Source organism: Pleurodeles waltl, chromosome 3_2 (genome assembly GCF_031143425.1).
Source record: "Pleurodeles waltl isolate 20211129_DDA chromosome 3_2, aPleWal1.hap1.20221129, whole genome shotgun sequence".
NCBI lineage: Eukaryota > Metazoa > Chordata > Amphibia > Caudata > Salamandridae > Pleurodeles > Pleurodeles waltl.
In genome coordinates this window covers 54,529,230-54,544,640 of record NC_090441.1, presented here as the reverse complement: position 1 = coordinate 54,544,640, position 15,411 = coordinate 54,529,230, and the positions used below count along the sequence as shown (strand labels likewise).

Sequence of the window (15,411 nt, the reverse complement as noted above, 5' to 3'; positions counted from 1 at the left end):
TTAATCATGGACTCAATGAAGACCACGAGTGGCATTATTGGTTGATGTGTAGTGCCATTTGAGTACTTATACCAATAAGTTCAAACATAAAAGTGTCAGAAAGGAAAACACACTGTCCTATTTAAAGAACTTTTACCAAGACTGATGTTAAACACCAATGTATGCCTATGTTTTCTCTAGGCTAATAGTTACCACTTGACTTTTTGAATTGATTTCTATTCTGATAGACATTATTCCCCTGTTCATTGTGTCATTTGGTGGGGGGGACATGTGTTGTTAATGTGTACATTGGAATACTATGAATATTGTTTCCCTCAAACGCGCTGTGAATGGTACATCTCATTTCAACCTAACCTTGTTCCAAGATCTACCTTTATCTCTAAAAGAGGCCATATAGTTATCCTTATATTAGCAGCCTTGCTCCGTATATTTATCTTGCTTGATGTTAAATATCACCATATTATTGCCCTTTCTTCTGGACGCCGGTTACATCTTTATAAGATGGCGCCGCCCGCTTATGACATAATATGGCTCCGTCCATATTTGCCATGGAGTTTTAACAGTGTTTCCAGTACTTAGCCCCTTTTCTGTGTCCTTTCCTCATTAACAATATCGAGGTAGGACTTACACCATATTGGTTATGAATAACAAGACCTTCCTTTGAGTCGGCGCGTCCCTTCAAATATGGCGATGGACGCGAATGAAGATTAACTTGATTTCCCCTACACTAAATAGGTGAGAACCTTGCCACATTATTGTCTTTCTGTCATGCTCTGTGTATGTGATAACAGTCTCTCTGCGTGCCCCTGATATTTTAAGGATAGTTTTACAATTTTTTGGTTACTCGTACTCATTTTATCATAAATACCATGCTCTTGACAGCCACTAAATACGAGCATAATAATATGATTGACTCTTTCAAGTAGACACACAATTCCTTCTACATTATTGTTTCTCTGCCATGTCCTGCATATTTGCTAAGTATTTCACAGTGAGTCCTGGTTATTTTCAGGATAACTTTGTATTCTCAAGGTCATTTGTACTCAATATATAACATGTACTATGTTTTTCGTTAGTCACTGAAAACGAGCACAGTAATATGTTTGTTTTTCTAATTGCATTGATCTTTGCCTGTTTTAGATATCTTCAATTCAAAAATGTCGCATGTCTATTCCATACACTTATTTACAGATTATCTATTGAAACAGTGAATTCACAGCAGATTGTTTTGAAGCAAAACATTGCTTATATAATACGGTATGTTGCAATAACTTGTCATGCCTAAGAAGGAAAATGTCACTTACCCAGTGTATATCTGTTCGTGGCATTAGTCGCTGCAGATTCACATGCTGTGCATAGTCCGCCGTCTGGTGATGGGCTCGGAGTGTTACAAGTTGTTTTTCTTCGAAGAAGTCTTTTCGAGTCACGAGACAGAGGGACTCCTCCCACCTTGGTTCCATTGCGCATGGGCGTCGACTCCATCTTAGATTGTTTTCCCCGCAGAGGGTGAGGTAGGAGTTGTGTATGCTAGTAATAGTGCCCATGCAATGGAATGAATACGTATGTACGAAATGAAGGTTAAAGTAATATATTTACAAATGTACAAATGTTGAAGATATACTTCCAAACGGCTACAGGCTCCCGGGGAGGCGGGTAGGCGCATGTGAATCTGCAGCGACTAATGCCACGAACAGATGTACACTGGGTAAGTGACATTTTCCGTTCGGTGGCATGTGTAGCTGCAGATACACATGCTGTGCATAGACTTTTAAGCAGTTATCTCCCCAAAAGCGGTGGTTCAGCCTGTAGGAGTGGAAGTAGTTTGAAATAAAGTTCTTAGCACGGCTTGTCCTACTGTGGCTTGTTGTGCAGATAACACATATACACAGTAGTGTTTAGTAAATGTATGAGGCGTAGACCATGTTGCTGCCTTACATATTTAGTTCATTGGAATATTTCCTAGAAAGGCCATAGTAGCACCTTTTTTTCTGGTTGAGTGTGCCTTTGGTGTAATAGGCAGCTCTCTCTTTGCTTTAAGATAGCAGGTTTGGATGCATTTAACTATCCATCTGGCAATACCTTGTTTTGAAATTGGATTTCCAGTATGAGGTTTTTGAAAGGCAATAAATAGTTGTTTTGTCTTTCTAATTACTTTTGTTCTGTCAATGTAGTACATTAGTGCTCTTTTGATGTCTAATGTATGTAGTGCTCTTTCAGCTATTGAATCTGGCTGTGGGAAGAACACTGGTAATTCTACTGTTTGATTTAAGTGGAATGGTGAGATAACCTTTGGTAAGAATTTTGGATTTGTTCTTAGAACTACTTTATTCTTGTGTATTTGAATAAATGGTTCTTGTGTGGTAAACGCCTGTATTTCACTTACTCTTCTTAGAGATGTGATGGCAATGAGAAATGCAACTTTCCACGTTAAGTATTGCATTTCACAAGAATGCATGGGTTCGAAAGGTGGACCCATGAGCCTTGTTAAGACAATGTTGAGGTTCCATGAAGGAACAGGTGGTGTCCTTGGTGGTATAATTCTCTTTAGGCCTTCCATAAACGCTTTAATGACAGGTATTCTAAACAGGGAAGTTGAATGAGTAATCTGCAGGTAAGCAGAAATTGCGGCGAGATGTATCTTTATGGAAGAGAAAGCTAGATTGGATTTTTGCAAATGTAGTAAATATCCTACTACATCTTTTGGAGACGCATGCAACGGATGAATTTGCTCATTATGGCAGTAAGAAACAAATCTTTTCCATTTACTTGCATAGCAGTGTCTAGTGGAAGGTTTTCTAGCTTGTTTTATGACCTCCATACATTCTTGTGTGAGGTCTAAGTGTCCAAATTCTAGGATTTCAGGAGCCAAATTGCTAGATTCAGCGATGCTGGGTTTGGATGCCTGATCTGTTGTTTGTGTTGGGTTAACAGATCTGGTCTGTTGGGTAGTTTGACATGAGGTACTACTGACAGGTCTAGTAGTGTTGTATACCAAGGTTGTCTTGCCCATGTTGGTGCTATTAGTATGAGTTTGAGTTTGTTTTGACTCAATCTGTTTACTAGATATGGAAGGAGAGGGAGAGGGGGAAAAGCGTACGCAAATATCCCTGACCAATTCATCCATAGAGCATTGCCTTGGGAGTACCTGTGTGGGTACCTGGATGCGAAGTTTTGGCATTTTGCGTTTTCTTTTGTTGCAAAGAGATCTATTTGAGGTGTTCCCCAAATTTGAAAGTAAGTGTTCAGTATTTGGGGGTGAATTTCCCATTCGTGGATTTGTTGGTGATCCCGAGAGAGATTGTCTGCTAGTTGGTTCTGGATCCCTGGAATAAATTGTGCTATTAGGCGAATATGGTTGTGAATTGCCCAATGCCATATTTTTTGTGTTAGGAGACACAACTGTGTCGAGTGTGTGTCCCCCTGTTTGTTTAAATAATACATTGTCGTTGTAGGAAGTTGGCTCTGTATGTGCTATTTCAAAGTAAGGAATAGCATGCACAGAGTCCAAGGGTTCCCCTTAGAGGTAAAATAGTGGTAAAAAGAGATAATACTAATGCTCTATTTTGTGGTAGTGTGGTCGAGCAGTAGGCTTATCCAAGGAGTAGTGTTAAGCATTTGTTGTACATACACACAGGCAATAAATGAGGAACACACACTCAGAGACAAATCCAGCCAATAGGGTTTGTTATAGAAAAATATATTTTCTTAGTTTATTTTAAGAACCATAGATTCAAATTTTACAGGTAATATCTCATTTGAAAGGTATTGCAGGCAGGTACTCTAGGAACTTTGAATCATTACTTTAGCATGTATACTTTTTACATAAAACACAATAAGCTGTTTTAAAAGTGGACACAGTGCAATTTTCACAGTTCCTGGGGTAGGTAAGTTATTGTTAATTTTCACAGGTAAGTAAGTCACTTACAGGTTTTAGTTTTTGGTCCAAGGTAGCCCACCGTTGGGGGTTCAGAGCAACCCCAAAGTTATCACACCAGCAGCTCAGGGCCGGTCAGGTGCAAAGGTCAAAGAGGTGCCCAAAACACATAGGCTATAATGGAGAGAAGGGGGTGCCCCGGTTCCAGTCTGCCAGCAGGTAAGTACCCATGTCTTCGGAGGGCAGACCAGGGGGGGTTTTGTAGGGCACCGGGGGGGACACAAGTCAGCACAAAAAGTACACCCTCAGCAGCGCGGGGGCGGCCGGGTGCAGTGTGCAAACACGCGTCGGGTTTCCTTCAGTTTTCAATGGGAGACCCAGGGGTCTCTTCCGCGATGCAGGCAGGCAAGGGGGGGGCTCCTCGGGGTAGCCACCACCTGGGCAAGGGAGAGGGCCTCCTGGGGGTCACTCCTGCACAGAAGTTCCGTTTCTTTAGGGGCTGGGGGCTGCGGGTGCAGGGTCTTTTCCAGCCGTCGGGAAATGTTCAGACAGTCGCGGTCAGGGGGAGCCTGGGGATTCCCTCTGCAGGCGTCGCTGTGGGGGCTCGGGGGGGACAACTTTGGTTACTCACAGTCGTAGAGTCGCCGGAGGGTACTCCCTGAGTTGGTTGTTCTCCACCAGTCGAGTCGGGGTCGCCGGGTGCAGTGTTGCAAGTCTCACGCTTCTTGCGGGGAGTTGCAGGGGTCTTTAAATCTGCTCCTTGTAACAAAGTTGCAGTTCTTTTGGAGCAGTGCCGCTGTCCTCGGGAGTTTCTTGTCTTTTTCGAAGCAGGGCAGTCCTCAGAGGATTCAGAGGTCGCTGGTCCCTTGGAAAGCGTCGCTGGAGCAGGTTTCTTCGGAAGGCAGGAGACAGGCCGGTAAGTCTGGGGCCAAGGCAGTTGGTGTCTTCTGTTCTTCCTCTGCAGGGGTTTGTCAGCTCAGCAGTCCTTCTTCTTGTTAGTTGCAGGAATCTAAATTCTTAGGTTCAGGGGAGCCCTTAAATACTAAATTTAAGGGCGTGTTTAGGTCTGGGGGGTTAGTAGCCAATGGCTACTAGCCCTGAGGGTGAGTACACCCTCTTTGTGCCTCCTCCCAAGGGGAGGGGGTCACATCCCTAATCCTATTGGGGGAATCCTCCATCTGCAAGATGGAGGATTTCTAAAAGTTAGATACACTTCAGCTCAGGACACCTTAGGGGCTGTCCTGACTGGCCAGTGACTCCTCCTTGTTGTTTTCTTTGTTTCCTCCAGCCTTGCCGCCAAAAGTGGGGGCCGTGGCCGGAGGGGGCGGGCAACTCCACTAAGCTGGAGTGTCCTGCGGTGCTGTGACAAAGGGGTGAGCCTTTGAGGCTCACCGCCAGGTGTTACAGCTCCTGCCTGGGGGAGGTGTTAGCATCTCCACCCAGTGCAGGCTTTGTTACTGGCCTCAGAGTGACAAAGGCACTCTCCCCATGGGGCCAGCAACATGTCTCTAGGGTGGCAGGCTGCTGGAACCAGTCAGCCTACACAGATAGTCGGTTAGGTTTCAGGGGGCACCTCTAAGGTGCCCTCTGTGGTGTATTTTACAATAAAATGTACACTGGCATCAGTGTGCATTTATTGTGCTGAGAAGTTTGATACCAAACTTCCCAGTTTTCAGTGTAGCCATTATGGTGCTGTGGAGTTTGTGTAAAACAGACTCCCAGACCATATACTCTTATGGCTACCCTGCACTTACAATGTCTAAGGTTTTGCTTAGACACTGTAGGGGCACAGTGCTCATGCAATGCTCATGCACTGGTGCCCTCACCTATGGTATAGTGCACCCTGCCTTAGGGCTGTAAGGCCTGCTAGAGGGGTGTCTTACCTATACTGCATAGGCAGTGAGAGGCTGGCATGGCACCCTGAGGGGAGTGCCATGTCGACTTACTCATTTTGTTTTCACTAGCACACACAAGCTGGTAAGCAGTGTGTCTGTGCTGAGTGAGGGGTCTCCAGGGTGGCATAAGACATGCTGCAGCCCTTAGAGACCTTCCCTGGCATCAGGGCCCTTGGTACCAGAGGTACCAGTTACAAGGGACTTATCTGGCTGCCAGGGTGTGCCAATTGTGGATACAAAAGTACAGGTTAGGGAAAGAACACTGGTGCTGGGGCCTGGTTAGCAGGCCTCAGCACACTTTCAATTCAAAACATAGCATCAGCAAAGGCAAAAAGTCAGGGGGTAACCATGCCAAGGAGGCATTTCCTTACAGTCGTCATGTTGTCTGTTTTGACAAGAATGTATTTGTGGGTTATCATGGGTTGGAATGCTTTCAACGCTAGAAATACTGCTAAAAGTTCTAAGTGATTTATGTGAAAATTTCTTTGATGTATGTCCCAGCTCCTGCCTGGGGGAGGTGTTAGCATCTCCACCCAGTGCAGGCTCTGTTACTGGCCTCAGAGTGACAAAGGCACTCTCCCCATGGGGCCAGCAACATGTCTCTAGGGTGGCAGGCTGCTGGAACCAGTCAGCCTACACAGATAGTCGGTTAGGTTTCAGGGGGCACCTCTAAGGTGCCCTCTGTGGTGTATTTTACAATAAAATGTACACTGGCATCAGTGTGCATTTATTGTGCTGAGAAGTTTGATACCAAACTTCCTAGTTTTCAGTGTAGCCATTATGGTGCTGTGGAGTTCGTGTAAAACAGACTCCCAGACCATATACTCTTATGGCTACCCTGCACTTACAATGTCTAAGGTTTTGCTTAGACACTGTAGGGGCACAGTGTTCATGCAATGCTCATGCACTGGTGCCCTCACCTATGGTATAGTGCACCCTGCCTTAGGGCTGTAAGGCCTGCTAGAGGGGTGTCTTACCTATACTGCATAGGCAGTGAGAGGCTGGCATGGCACCCTGAGGGGAGTGCCATGTCGACTTACTCATTTTGTTCTCACTAGCACACACAAGCTGGTAAGCAGTGTGTCTGTGCTGAGTGAGGGGTCTCCAGGGTGGCATAAGACATGCTGCAGCCCTTAGAGACCTTCCCTGGCATCAGGGCCCTTGGTACCAGAGGTACCAGTTACAAGGGACTTATCTGGATGCCAGGGTGTGCCAATTGTGGAATCAAAAGTACAGGTTAGGGAAAGAACACTGGTGCTGGGGCCTGGTTAGCAGGCCTCAGCACACTTTCAATTCAAAACATAGCATCAGCAAAGGCAAAAAGTCAGGGGGTAACCATGCCAAGGAGGCATTTCCTTACAGTCGTCATGTTGTCTGTTTTGACAAGAATGTATTTGTGGGTTATCATGGGTTGGAATGCTTTCAACGCTAGAAATACTGCTAAAAGTTCTAAGTGATTTATGTGAAAATTTCTTTGGTGTATGTCCCATTGTCCTTGGATGCTGTGTTGATTGAGGTGTGCTCCCCACCCTGTCATGGAAGCATCCGTTGTTATAACGTATGTTGGCACTGGGATTTGGAAAGGCCGCCCTTTGTTTAAATTTGTACTGTTCCACCATAGAAGCGAGATGTATGTTTGGCGGTCTACCAACACCAGATCTAGAAGTTGACCCTGTGCCTGTGACCACTGTGATGCTAGGCACTGTTGTAAGGGCCGCATGTGCAATCTTGCGTTTGGGACAATGGCTATGCATGAAGACATCATGCCTAATAGTTTCAGTATTATTTTGACTTGTACTCTTTGTTTTGGATACAAGGTTTGTATTACATTGTGAAATGTTTGTACTCTTTGTGGACTTGGAGTAGCAATCCCTTTTGCTGTGTTGATTGCTGCTCCTAAGTATTGCTGTGTTTGACACGGCTGCAGGTGTGACTTTGCATAGTTGATTGAGAAACCTAGGTTGTGTAGGGTTTCTATGACATATTTTGTGTGTTGTGAACACCGTTTTAGCGTATTGGTTTTGATTAACCAATCGTCTAGGTATGGGAACACATGTATTTGCTGCCTTCTGATATGTGCAGCTACTACTGCCAGGCATTTTGTAAAGACTCTTGGCGCAGTTGTTATTCCGAATGGCAACACTTTGAACTGGTAATGTATTCCTTTGAATACAAACCTTAGGTATTTCCTGTGCGAAGGATGTATCGGTATATGGAAATACGCATCTTTTAGATCTAATCTTGTCATGTAGTCTTGCTGTTTGAGCAGTGGGATTACGTCTTGTAATGTGACCATGTGAAAGTGGTCTGATTTGATGTAGGTGTTTAGTGTTCTGAGATCTAGTATTGGTCTTAGAGTTTTGTCTTTTTTTGGTATTAGAAAGTACAGTGAGTAAACTCCTGTGTTCTTTTGATGACGTGGTACCAGTTCTATTGCGTCCTTTTGCAGCAATGCCTGAACTTCTAGTCCTAGAAGGTCTATATGCTGTTTTGACATATTGTGTGTTTTCGGTGGGACGTTTGGAGGGAGTTGGAGAAATTCTATGCAATAACCATGTTGGATAATTGCTAAGACCCAAGTGTCTGTTGTTATTTCCTTCCAAGATGTGTAGAACTGGCTTAGTCTTCCCCCCACTGGTGTTGTGTGAAGGGGTTGTGTGACTTGTGAGTCACTGTTTATTTTGAGGGGTTTTGGGACCTTGAAATTTTCCCCGGTTTCTTGGGAATTGGCCCCCTTTGTATTGTCCCCGAAAACCTCCCCTTTGATATTGTCCCTGGTAGGTTGGTGGTCTTGTTTGTGAGGTGCTGGTTTCTGTGGGTTGACCTCGAAACCCTCCCCTAAAAGTTGGTTTACGAAATGTGCCAAATGTGCCTCTGCCCTGCGGGGAGTAGAGTGCGCCCATGGCTTTGGCTGTATCGGTGTCCTTTTTTAATTTTTCAATTGCAGTGTCGACCTCCGGCCCAAACAATTGCTGTTCATTAAACGGCATATTGAGCACAGCCTGTTGTATTTCGGGTTTGAACCCGGATGTGCGCAGCCATGCGTGCCTCCTTATGGTGACTGAAGTATTTATTGTCCTTGCAGCTGTATCCGCTGCATCCATGGAAGACCGTATCTGATTGTTCGAGATACTTTGTCCCTCTTCCACCACCTGTTGCGCTCGTTTCTGGAACTCTTTGGGGAGGTGTTCGATGAGATGTTGCATCTCATCCCAATGAGCTCTGTCGTATCTCGCCAGGAGTGCTTGCGAGTTGGCGATGCACCACTGATTTGCCGCTTGTGCTGCAACCCTTTTTCCCACTGCATCAAATTTGCGGCTCTCCTTGTCCGGAGGTGGTGCGTCGCCTGATGTATGCGAGTTGGCTCTTTTACGAGCTGCCCCCACAACTACTGAGTCTGGTGTCAGTTGTGATGTAAGAAAGACAGGGTCTGTGGGCGGAGCCTTGTATTTTTTCTCCACCCTTGGAGTTATGGCTCTGCTTTTAACTGGCTCTTGAAATATTTGTTTCGAGTGCCTTAGCATTCCTGGAAGCATGGGAAGGCTTTGATAATGGCTATGGGTGGAGGACAGGGTGTTAAAGAGGAAGTCATCCTCAATAGGCTCCGAATGTAGCGAGACATTATGGAATTCGGCTGCCCTAGCTACCACCTGTGCATATGATGTACTGTCCTCAGGTGGTGACGGTTTAGTTGGGTACGACTCTGGGCTATTGTCCGATACTGGAGCGTCGTAGAGGTCCCATGCATCCTGATCATCCTGGCTCATTGTGGTATGAGCTGGTGAGTGTGTTAATGGTGGAGTTTGTGCCGGTGATGCATGAGTTGATGGCGGTGGAGAGGGTGTTGGAGTTACCTTCTTTACCACCTTCGCTTGTGGATGTTTGTCTCCTTGCTGGAAGTCAAGTTTCCTTTTCCTTTTGATTGGGGGAAGAGTGCCAATCTTCCCTGTATCCTTTTGAATAAAGATCCGCTTTTGCGTGTGATCTGGCTGAGTTGGTTGTAATTCCTCCTCAAATCTGTGTTTTTTTAGTTGAGAGGACAGTCCCTGTTCCTCTGTGTAGGAACCAGTTTTCGGTTCGGTTGCCGGGCGTTTCGGCACCGAAACCGTGTCCCTTGATTTTTTCGGCTCCGACAAGACCTTTTGTCGTTTCGGCGTCGTGCCCTCTCGGTGCCGACCAACGTCGGAGCCGCTGTGTCGGTGCCAAATTGTTTCTGCATCACTCTCTCGGTCCCGAGAGTGCTGCATGCCTGTATCTCGACCGGAGTCGGATGACTTTGACAGCAGCTCGCCCTTTTTCAGTGCCGTTGGACGGTCACCTACTTTCCGGGTTAAGCCATGGCCTTTTGGCGGTGGCGTCCCCTGGGCTTTGTCAGTCTTTTCGTGTGATGTTTGTTTCGACGTCTTACTCACGGTTGGTTGTTCTTCGACGTCGAATTCTTCGGAATCCGACTCGTGGAACCGTTGTTATCCTGTCGGCGTGGACGCCATCTGCAACCTCCTGGCTCTTCGGTCTCTGAGCGTCTTCCTCGACCGAAACGCGCGACAGGCTTCGCACGTATCCTTCTTGTGCTCGGGGGACAGGCACAAGTTATAGACCAAATGTTGATCCGTATAAGGATACTTATTATGGCATTTAGGACAGAATCGGAACGGGGTCCGTTCCATCAGTCTCGATGTTGCACGCGGTCGGGCCGACCAGGCCCCGATGGGTGCTCGAAATTACCCCAAAGGGCTCCCGAAGCTCTTCAAGATTCTGTGTCGATTGGTTCTAACTACCCCGATACCGAACGAAACAATACCGACGTAGTTTCCGAGATTCTGACTAACTTTACGACCCGAAACACGGAGCGAAAAGGAACACGTCCGAACCCGACGGCGGAAAGAAAACAATCTAAGATGGAGTCGACGCCCATGCGCAATGGAACCAAGGTGGGAGGAGTCCCTCGGTCTCGTGACTCGAAAAGACTTCTTCGAAGAAAAACAACTTGTAACACTCCGAGCCCAACACCAGACGGCGGACTATGCACAGCATGTGTATCTGCAGCTACACATGCCACCGAACTATTATTTTCCTTCACGCTATCTATCCTTTGCACAGTATTAACCAGCACAACTATATAGCTCTCTCATGTTCTTCCAAGATTCAGTGCCGGCACCGTCAATGTGAACATTCGCCTAACCTAATTATTTTTCTCTTTTTCTCGGCTACAACCTCAATAATTCCTAGGTTCACAGGTCATGTCTCACTTTTCTTAGTTCAATAATTATCAGTCTGGAACAGACACACGCAATAGCATCTGTAATGTATGGACTTATGCTTCACTAATAATGCCTTACTATCCCTACTCCTATGGATCACCAATCACCTGGGGAATTACTTTTCTCGGAGTCAAGAACAGTGAATGAGGTGCACGGTCCTCCTCACGTATCTTGGGTTCTCACTCCTTGGTGTTTTATCTCCACACTTCTTTTACTATCTTATGATTATAAGTCTTAGCCTTATGTTGCTTCTCTCTTACAGCCTTGAGAAAGCCCTGGCGTATGCGCCATGTGGGGCGAAACACGTGTTGGATGAGCTTCTGCTTTATTTTGTGATCCATCTATTTGTATTATAACTTGGAGCCACCTACCTTCCAACAATAAAACTTGGATTGGGAAAAAATATTCTCTCTCGTAGCCCTTCTTCATGAACTTCACTGAATTCAAGGCAACTGGATGCCCTAAAAATTATGCTAATAGTGGGACTTTACCATATACTAGTAACGCTATCTAACTGTTTGAACCTTGCTGTACCAATTTTCCTACTGATTTTTGAGCTGACTGTTTTCTAAAACTAATAAATACAAATTTCAAAAAAGGTATCAAGGGGTTAAAATCTAGAAACATTTTTCCCTTAATACCCAATACTGTATGTTGGGTGAAGACACACTTAAAGATCATTAACACTTTCCACTGCCCAACTCCTTCTCATCTTCCCCGACTTTCACCAGAATCTCCCACTACTTAAATTATTCAAGCATAGCCCAGGTGAAATAGCCATCATCCACCTCGGTACCTTACCAAAGTTCTAGAAAAAGCTATCACACTGAAACGCAAAGACCACATTGACTATCACAATCTCTTCCAGATGGACCAATGAGGCTTTCACCTCCTGCTGTATCAAGACTATGACTACACAAGAAATCAATGCCCTGAAGATCACAAATAAGTTACACCCCTGCATTTGAATCTCCTGGTCGCTCTGCAATCTTTGACACAGTTAATTTCCAATCTCCAAGTCTTCCTTAATATTCCAATGGCCATCATGAATATCACTCAAACAACTCTCAGCTGATTCTTCTCGATTCAAGATCAGAGATGATAAAGCAACTAGATGGACTCTGTCATAACACCCATTGTCCCATAATGACACATTCCTGCTGCAACCTGGAACCCACAGGAGTCTCACTAGCTATACAAAACATCACCCTTCACCAGTACGAAGATAACACACAATTATCTGAAGGTGCTGGCAGGCACCAACATTCACCGTGTAATATACATAGATCTCAACAAGTCATGAATGTCCGCTTTACATCTCAGGTTTATCCCTACCATAACTGAGCTCTTGGGCATCAACACCATGATTCTCCAGCCTCTTACTGAATACTGTCTGAGCACCATGACAAGACAATTTCCCCCCAACCCATTTCACCAATGCTAAATCGTGGTCAGCTGATCCTTGTAGGCCAGATTACGTCCTTTTCCATTACCCACAGATTCCAATACTAGCTCTCCCATTTCATACATCAAAAAGAGCAACATTCTGCTCATTAGCTTGCAAAGTCTTCCCCGCCAAAAGATTTCCTGCCATTTTGTGACTTGGCTAATTGCAGACCCATGCAAATAGGATTATATCACTTCCTCCAGAACTGCCATGACTACGTTAGTGGACGCATCAAGTTCAATTAACTGCACCACGTACAAAGCTATCAAAAATAGTAAACAAGACTACCAAGGTGTACATCTGACCGTACTTCTTTAGGTCTTGAAAGAAAGTAAAGGTGATTATACAAGGCTTCTGCTACACTGCCGCCCTCTGAAGTAACATCCACCTTCATTTGATACGTGTGCCTTCACTCCAGAACGTCAGAAAAGAAAAACTGCCTTTTCTGCAAAAACTGCCTAATGTTCTCCCAACTTCACCCCACAATATTGTAATCACAGTATGAATTTTTCTAAATGGCTGACAACTTCTTCTGTCACTGGCAGCTTGAACTAAATTGGTGGTTGGGACCGGAATTGTTCTCTTCTCCTGTCCCTTTTTATTTGTCTCTCTCTGGATATTGTCGACCACCATTTGGTGTATCGTCCTGTGATGTCAGACTTTCGCCACAAAAACGACTTAACAGCATAAGAACTATATTTTGATTCCACATGGGTGTGGTGCTGATCTTGATGGTCTATCGTTTTTGCTCCTAATAGCAATCTCTTGATGAATAGTGTATTGAAGAACGTTTCTTCTATGCGTTCCCTGGTCTACGCCACTGTGGTTGTTAGGCAGACCTTCAGTGATGTGTAGGTGGGATTTTTATCTAGCAATTGAGTAAGGTATCTAATGACCCTCAGCCGTCTCTACCAGATGTGAAAATCATGTTTGTCCTGCACACTGTAGTGCTATTAAGATCAGTGTCACAAGTAACTGTCTGCACTTGTTTACTACTCATGCTATCAGTGGTTCTGGGGAAAAATCATAAACAAACTCCCCCGGCAGGTCTATGGATAAGATATTTTCATGGGACAGGTTGTGTAGGTACCGCAACGTGAAGTTGTGGCATTCATTTTTTTCTTGGGTTACAAATAGGTCTATTTCTGGCATGCCCCATTCCTGGAAGACCATTTCCACTATCCGCTGTTTAACTCCTATTCTTATGATGGCAGGTTTGGCTGTTTAGCTTGTCTGTCTCTATAGTTTGTACACCTTGCACGTATGTGGCCATTAACCGTTATGTGCCTTTTGATTGCCCATTTCCAAATGTCCTGGGGAAACGTGGACAGCACGTATGACCTTGTCCCCTCCAGTTTGTTGAGGTGTATCATTGTGGTTGTGTTGGCTGTCTGTATTGCCGTCATTGTCACCAAGAAGGCGCAGAAGGAAGTTGGGAAATCTTGTTGTTGTTACCAATAAGGTGTAGAAGGAAATGCTACAGTGGAACTTACAGAATACCAAAGTAGGCAAGCCTTTCAACCAACCAACTCTCTGACCATTGGTACAGATGTGTACTCTCACCTATTGGTGAGCTCAAGTGGGAATTCAAGACTGCACTCATGGATGGCCCGAATAAAAAGGTAACTTTGAATGCATTAAATGACATTACAGTTGTAAAACAGTCCTTGAATTAAAAAAATACACCAAGTCTTCCTTAAAGGAACAAACACTAGATGTTTGTTTCCACTTTACATAAACAGAAAGAGGGATGGTTTCCCTCCCTAATGAAAAATTAAGTTGTAACCCATATACCTTCTTAGTGGGCTCTGATGAGGTTGCTGGGGATTTCCGCTTTTCCGCCTTCTGCTGCTCATCTGCTTTCTTCTTCTGAGGCGGCAGCTTGGGGCCTTGGAACAGAGTCATACATGCAAGAGTTCAGTCAGTGAAGGTCTTGTGTGTGTTCATTTGTAATATGCATGAAGCAGACGGGATAACACTGTACGACAAAGTGGAAACAGCTAACTTACCTTCCTGCTTTTTAGCTTTAGCAGGAGACTTTCCAGGGGCTGGCTTTGGGGTACTATGAGGGGTTGGGGGCCTTGAATTGTTCTCATTCTCCCGGCTACTGTTTTCAGATGAACCATCCTCATCCTGAGAAGAAGCAGCCATGACACTGAAGTCGGACGTCTCCTTGGAGAGCTGGTACAGTTCCTGCAAGGTAAAGAAACAAGGGGCAGCTAGATGCAATTTATTTATACACAACCTAAAACTGCAAAACATGTGTAGGGAAATACTCTTAAATTAGGTCAGATAAAATCTACACGCACATTAAAGTAAAGTATGCTCTATGGCCTGGATTATGTTGAAAAAAAAAAAAACTAAAGGGGTACAGTAAATTATTACAGATGTAGAGTACTTCAGGTTAAAAGAATTGTGGCGAGGTGGGTATATCCTCAAGAAATGCAGTACTAAGTACCTTGTCAGGAATTTGCCATAGAGAAAATTTGATTAATCATATGCAAGTAATTGTCCAACTCCACCAAAACGTTCTTTTCATCTCCAGTCGGTTTTCAAGTTCAAAAAATGTTATGACTGCACTTGCTATTTGTATAGCACAAACCGAGCTAAATGGCAAAGACTTTGTCAAAAGCAAAAATACAATCAGCAAGTTACTGGAGAGGTAGCTGAGTTCCGAGTGCAGAAATGGACTAATAATTAAAACATAATATTGAACATAAGTAAAGATTATGAAAATTAAACACAATTAGCCAGATAATTATAACTTTTCATATACTCTGAAAGGCAATGAAGCAAACAGATGAGATTGCAAGCCAAGTACACTAAATCACATCAATGCAATGGGGGAGTTATAAAGCCTGGCCACAAGATGGCCAGCGCCCGATGGCGTACCGCCGGGATTGACCCTATTTGCTGAGGGAGTGAGGTGAGGAG

At 44.7% G+C, this 15,411-nt stretch overlaps 1 protein-coding gene across 3 annotated transcripts in view; it reads right to left on the bottom strand.

The window, feature by feature from the left end:
- Positions 1–15,411, bottom strand: part of LIG3 (DNA ligase 3) — a 424,911-nt gene that overhangs the window by 113,875 nt on the left and 295,625 nt on the right. For all 3 annotated transcript variants that reach the window (XM_069226761.1, XM_069226764.1, XM_069226763.1), the window contains exons 18-19: positions 14,487–14,670; positions 14,272–14,366 (exon numbers count right to left, since the gene is read on the bottom strand). In XM_069226761.1, the coding sequence (XP_069082862.1) occupies positions 14,272–14,366; positions 14,487–14,670 (279 nt within the window). The remainder of the gene's footprint in view (positions 1–14,271; positions 14,367–14,486; positions 14,671–15,411) is intronic.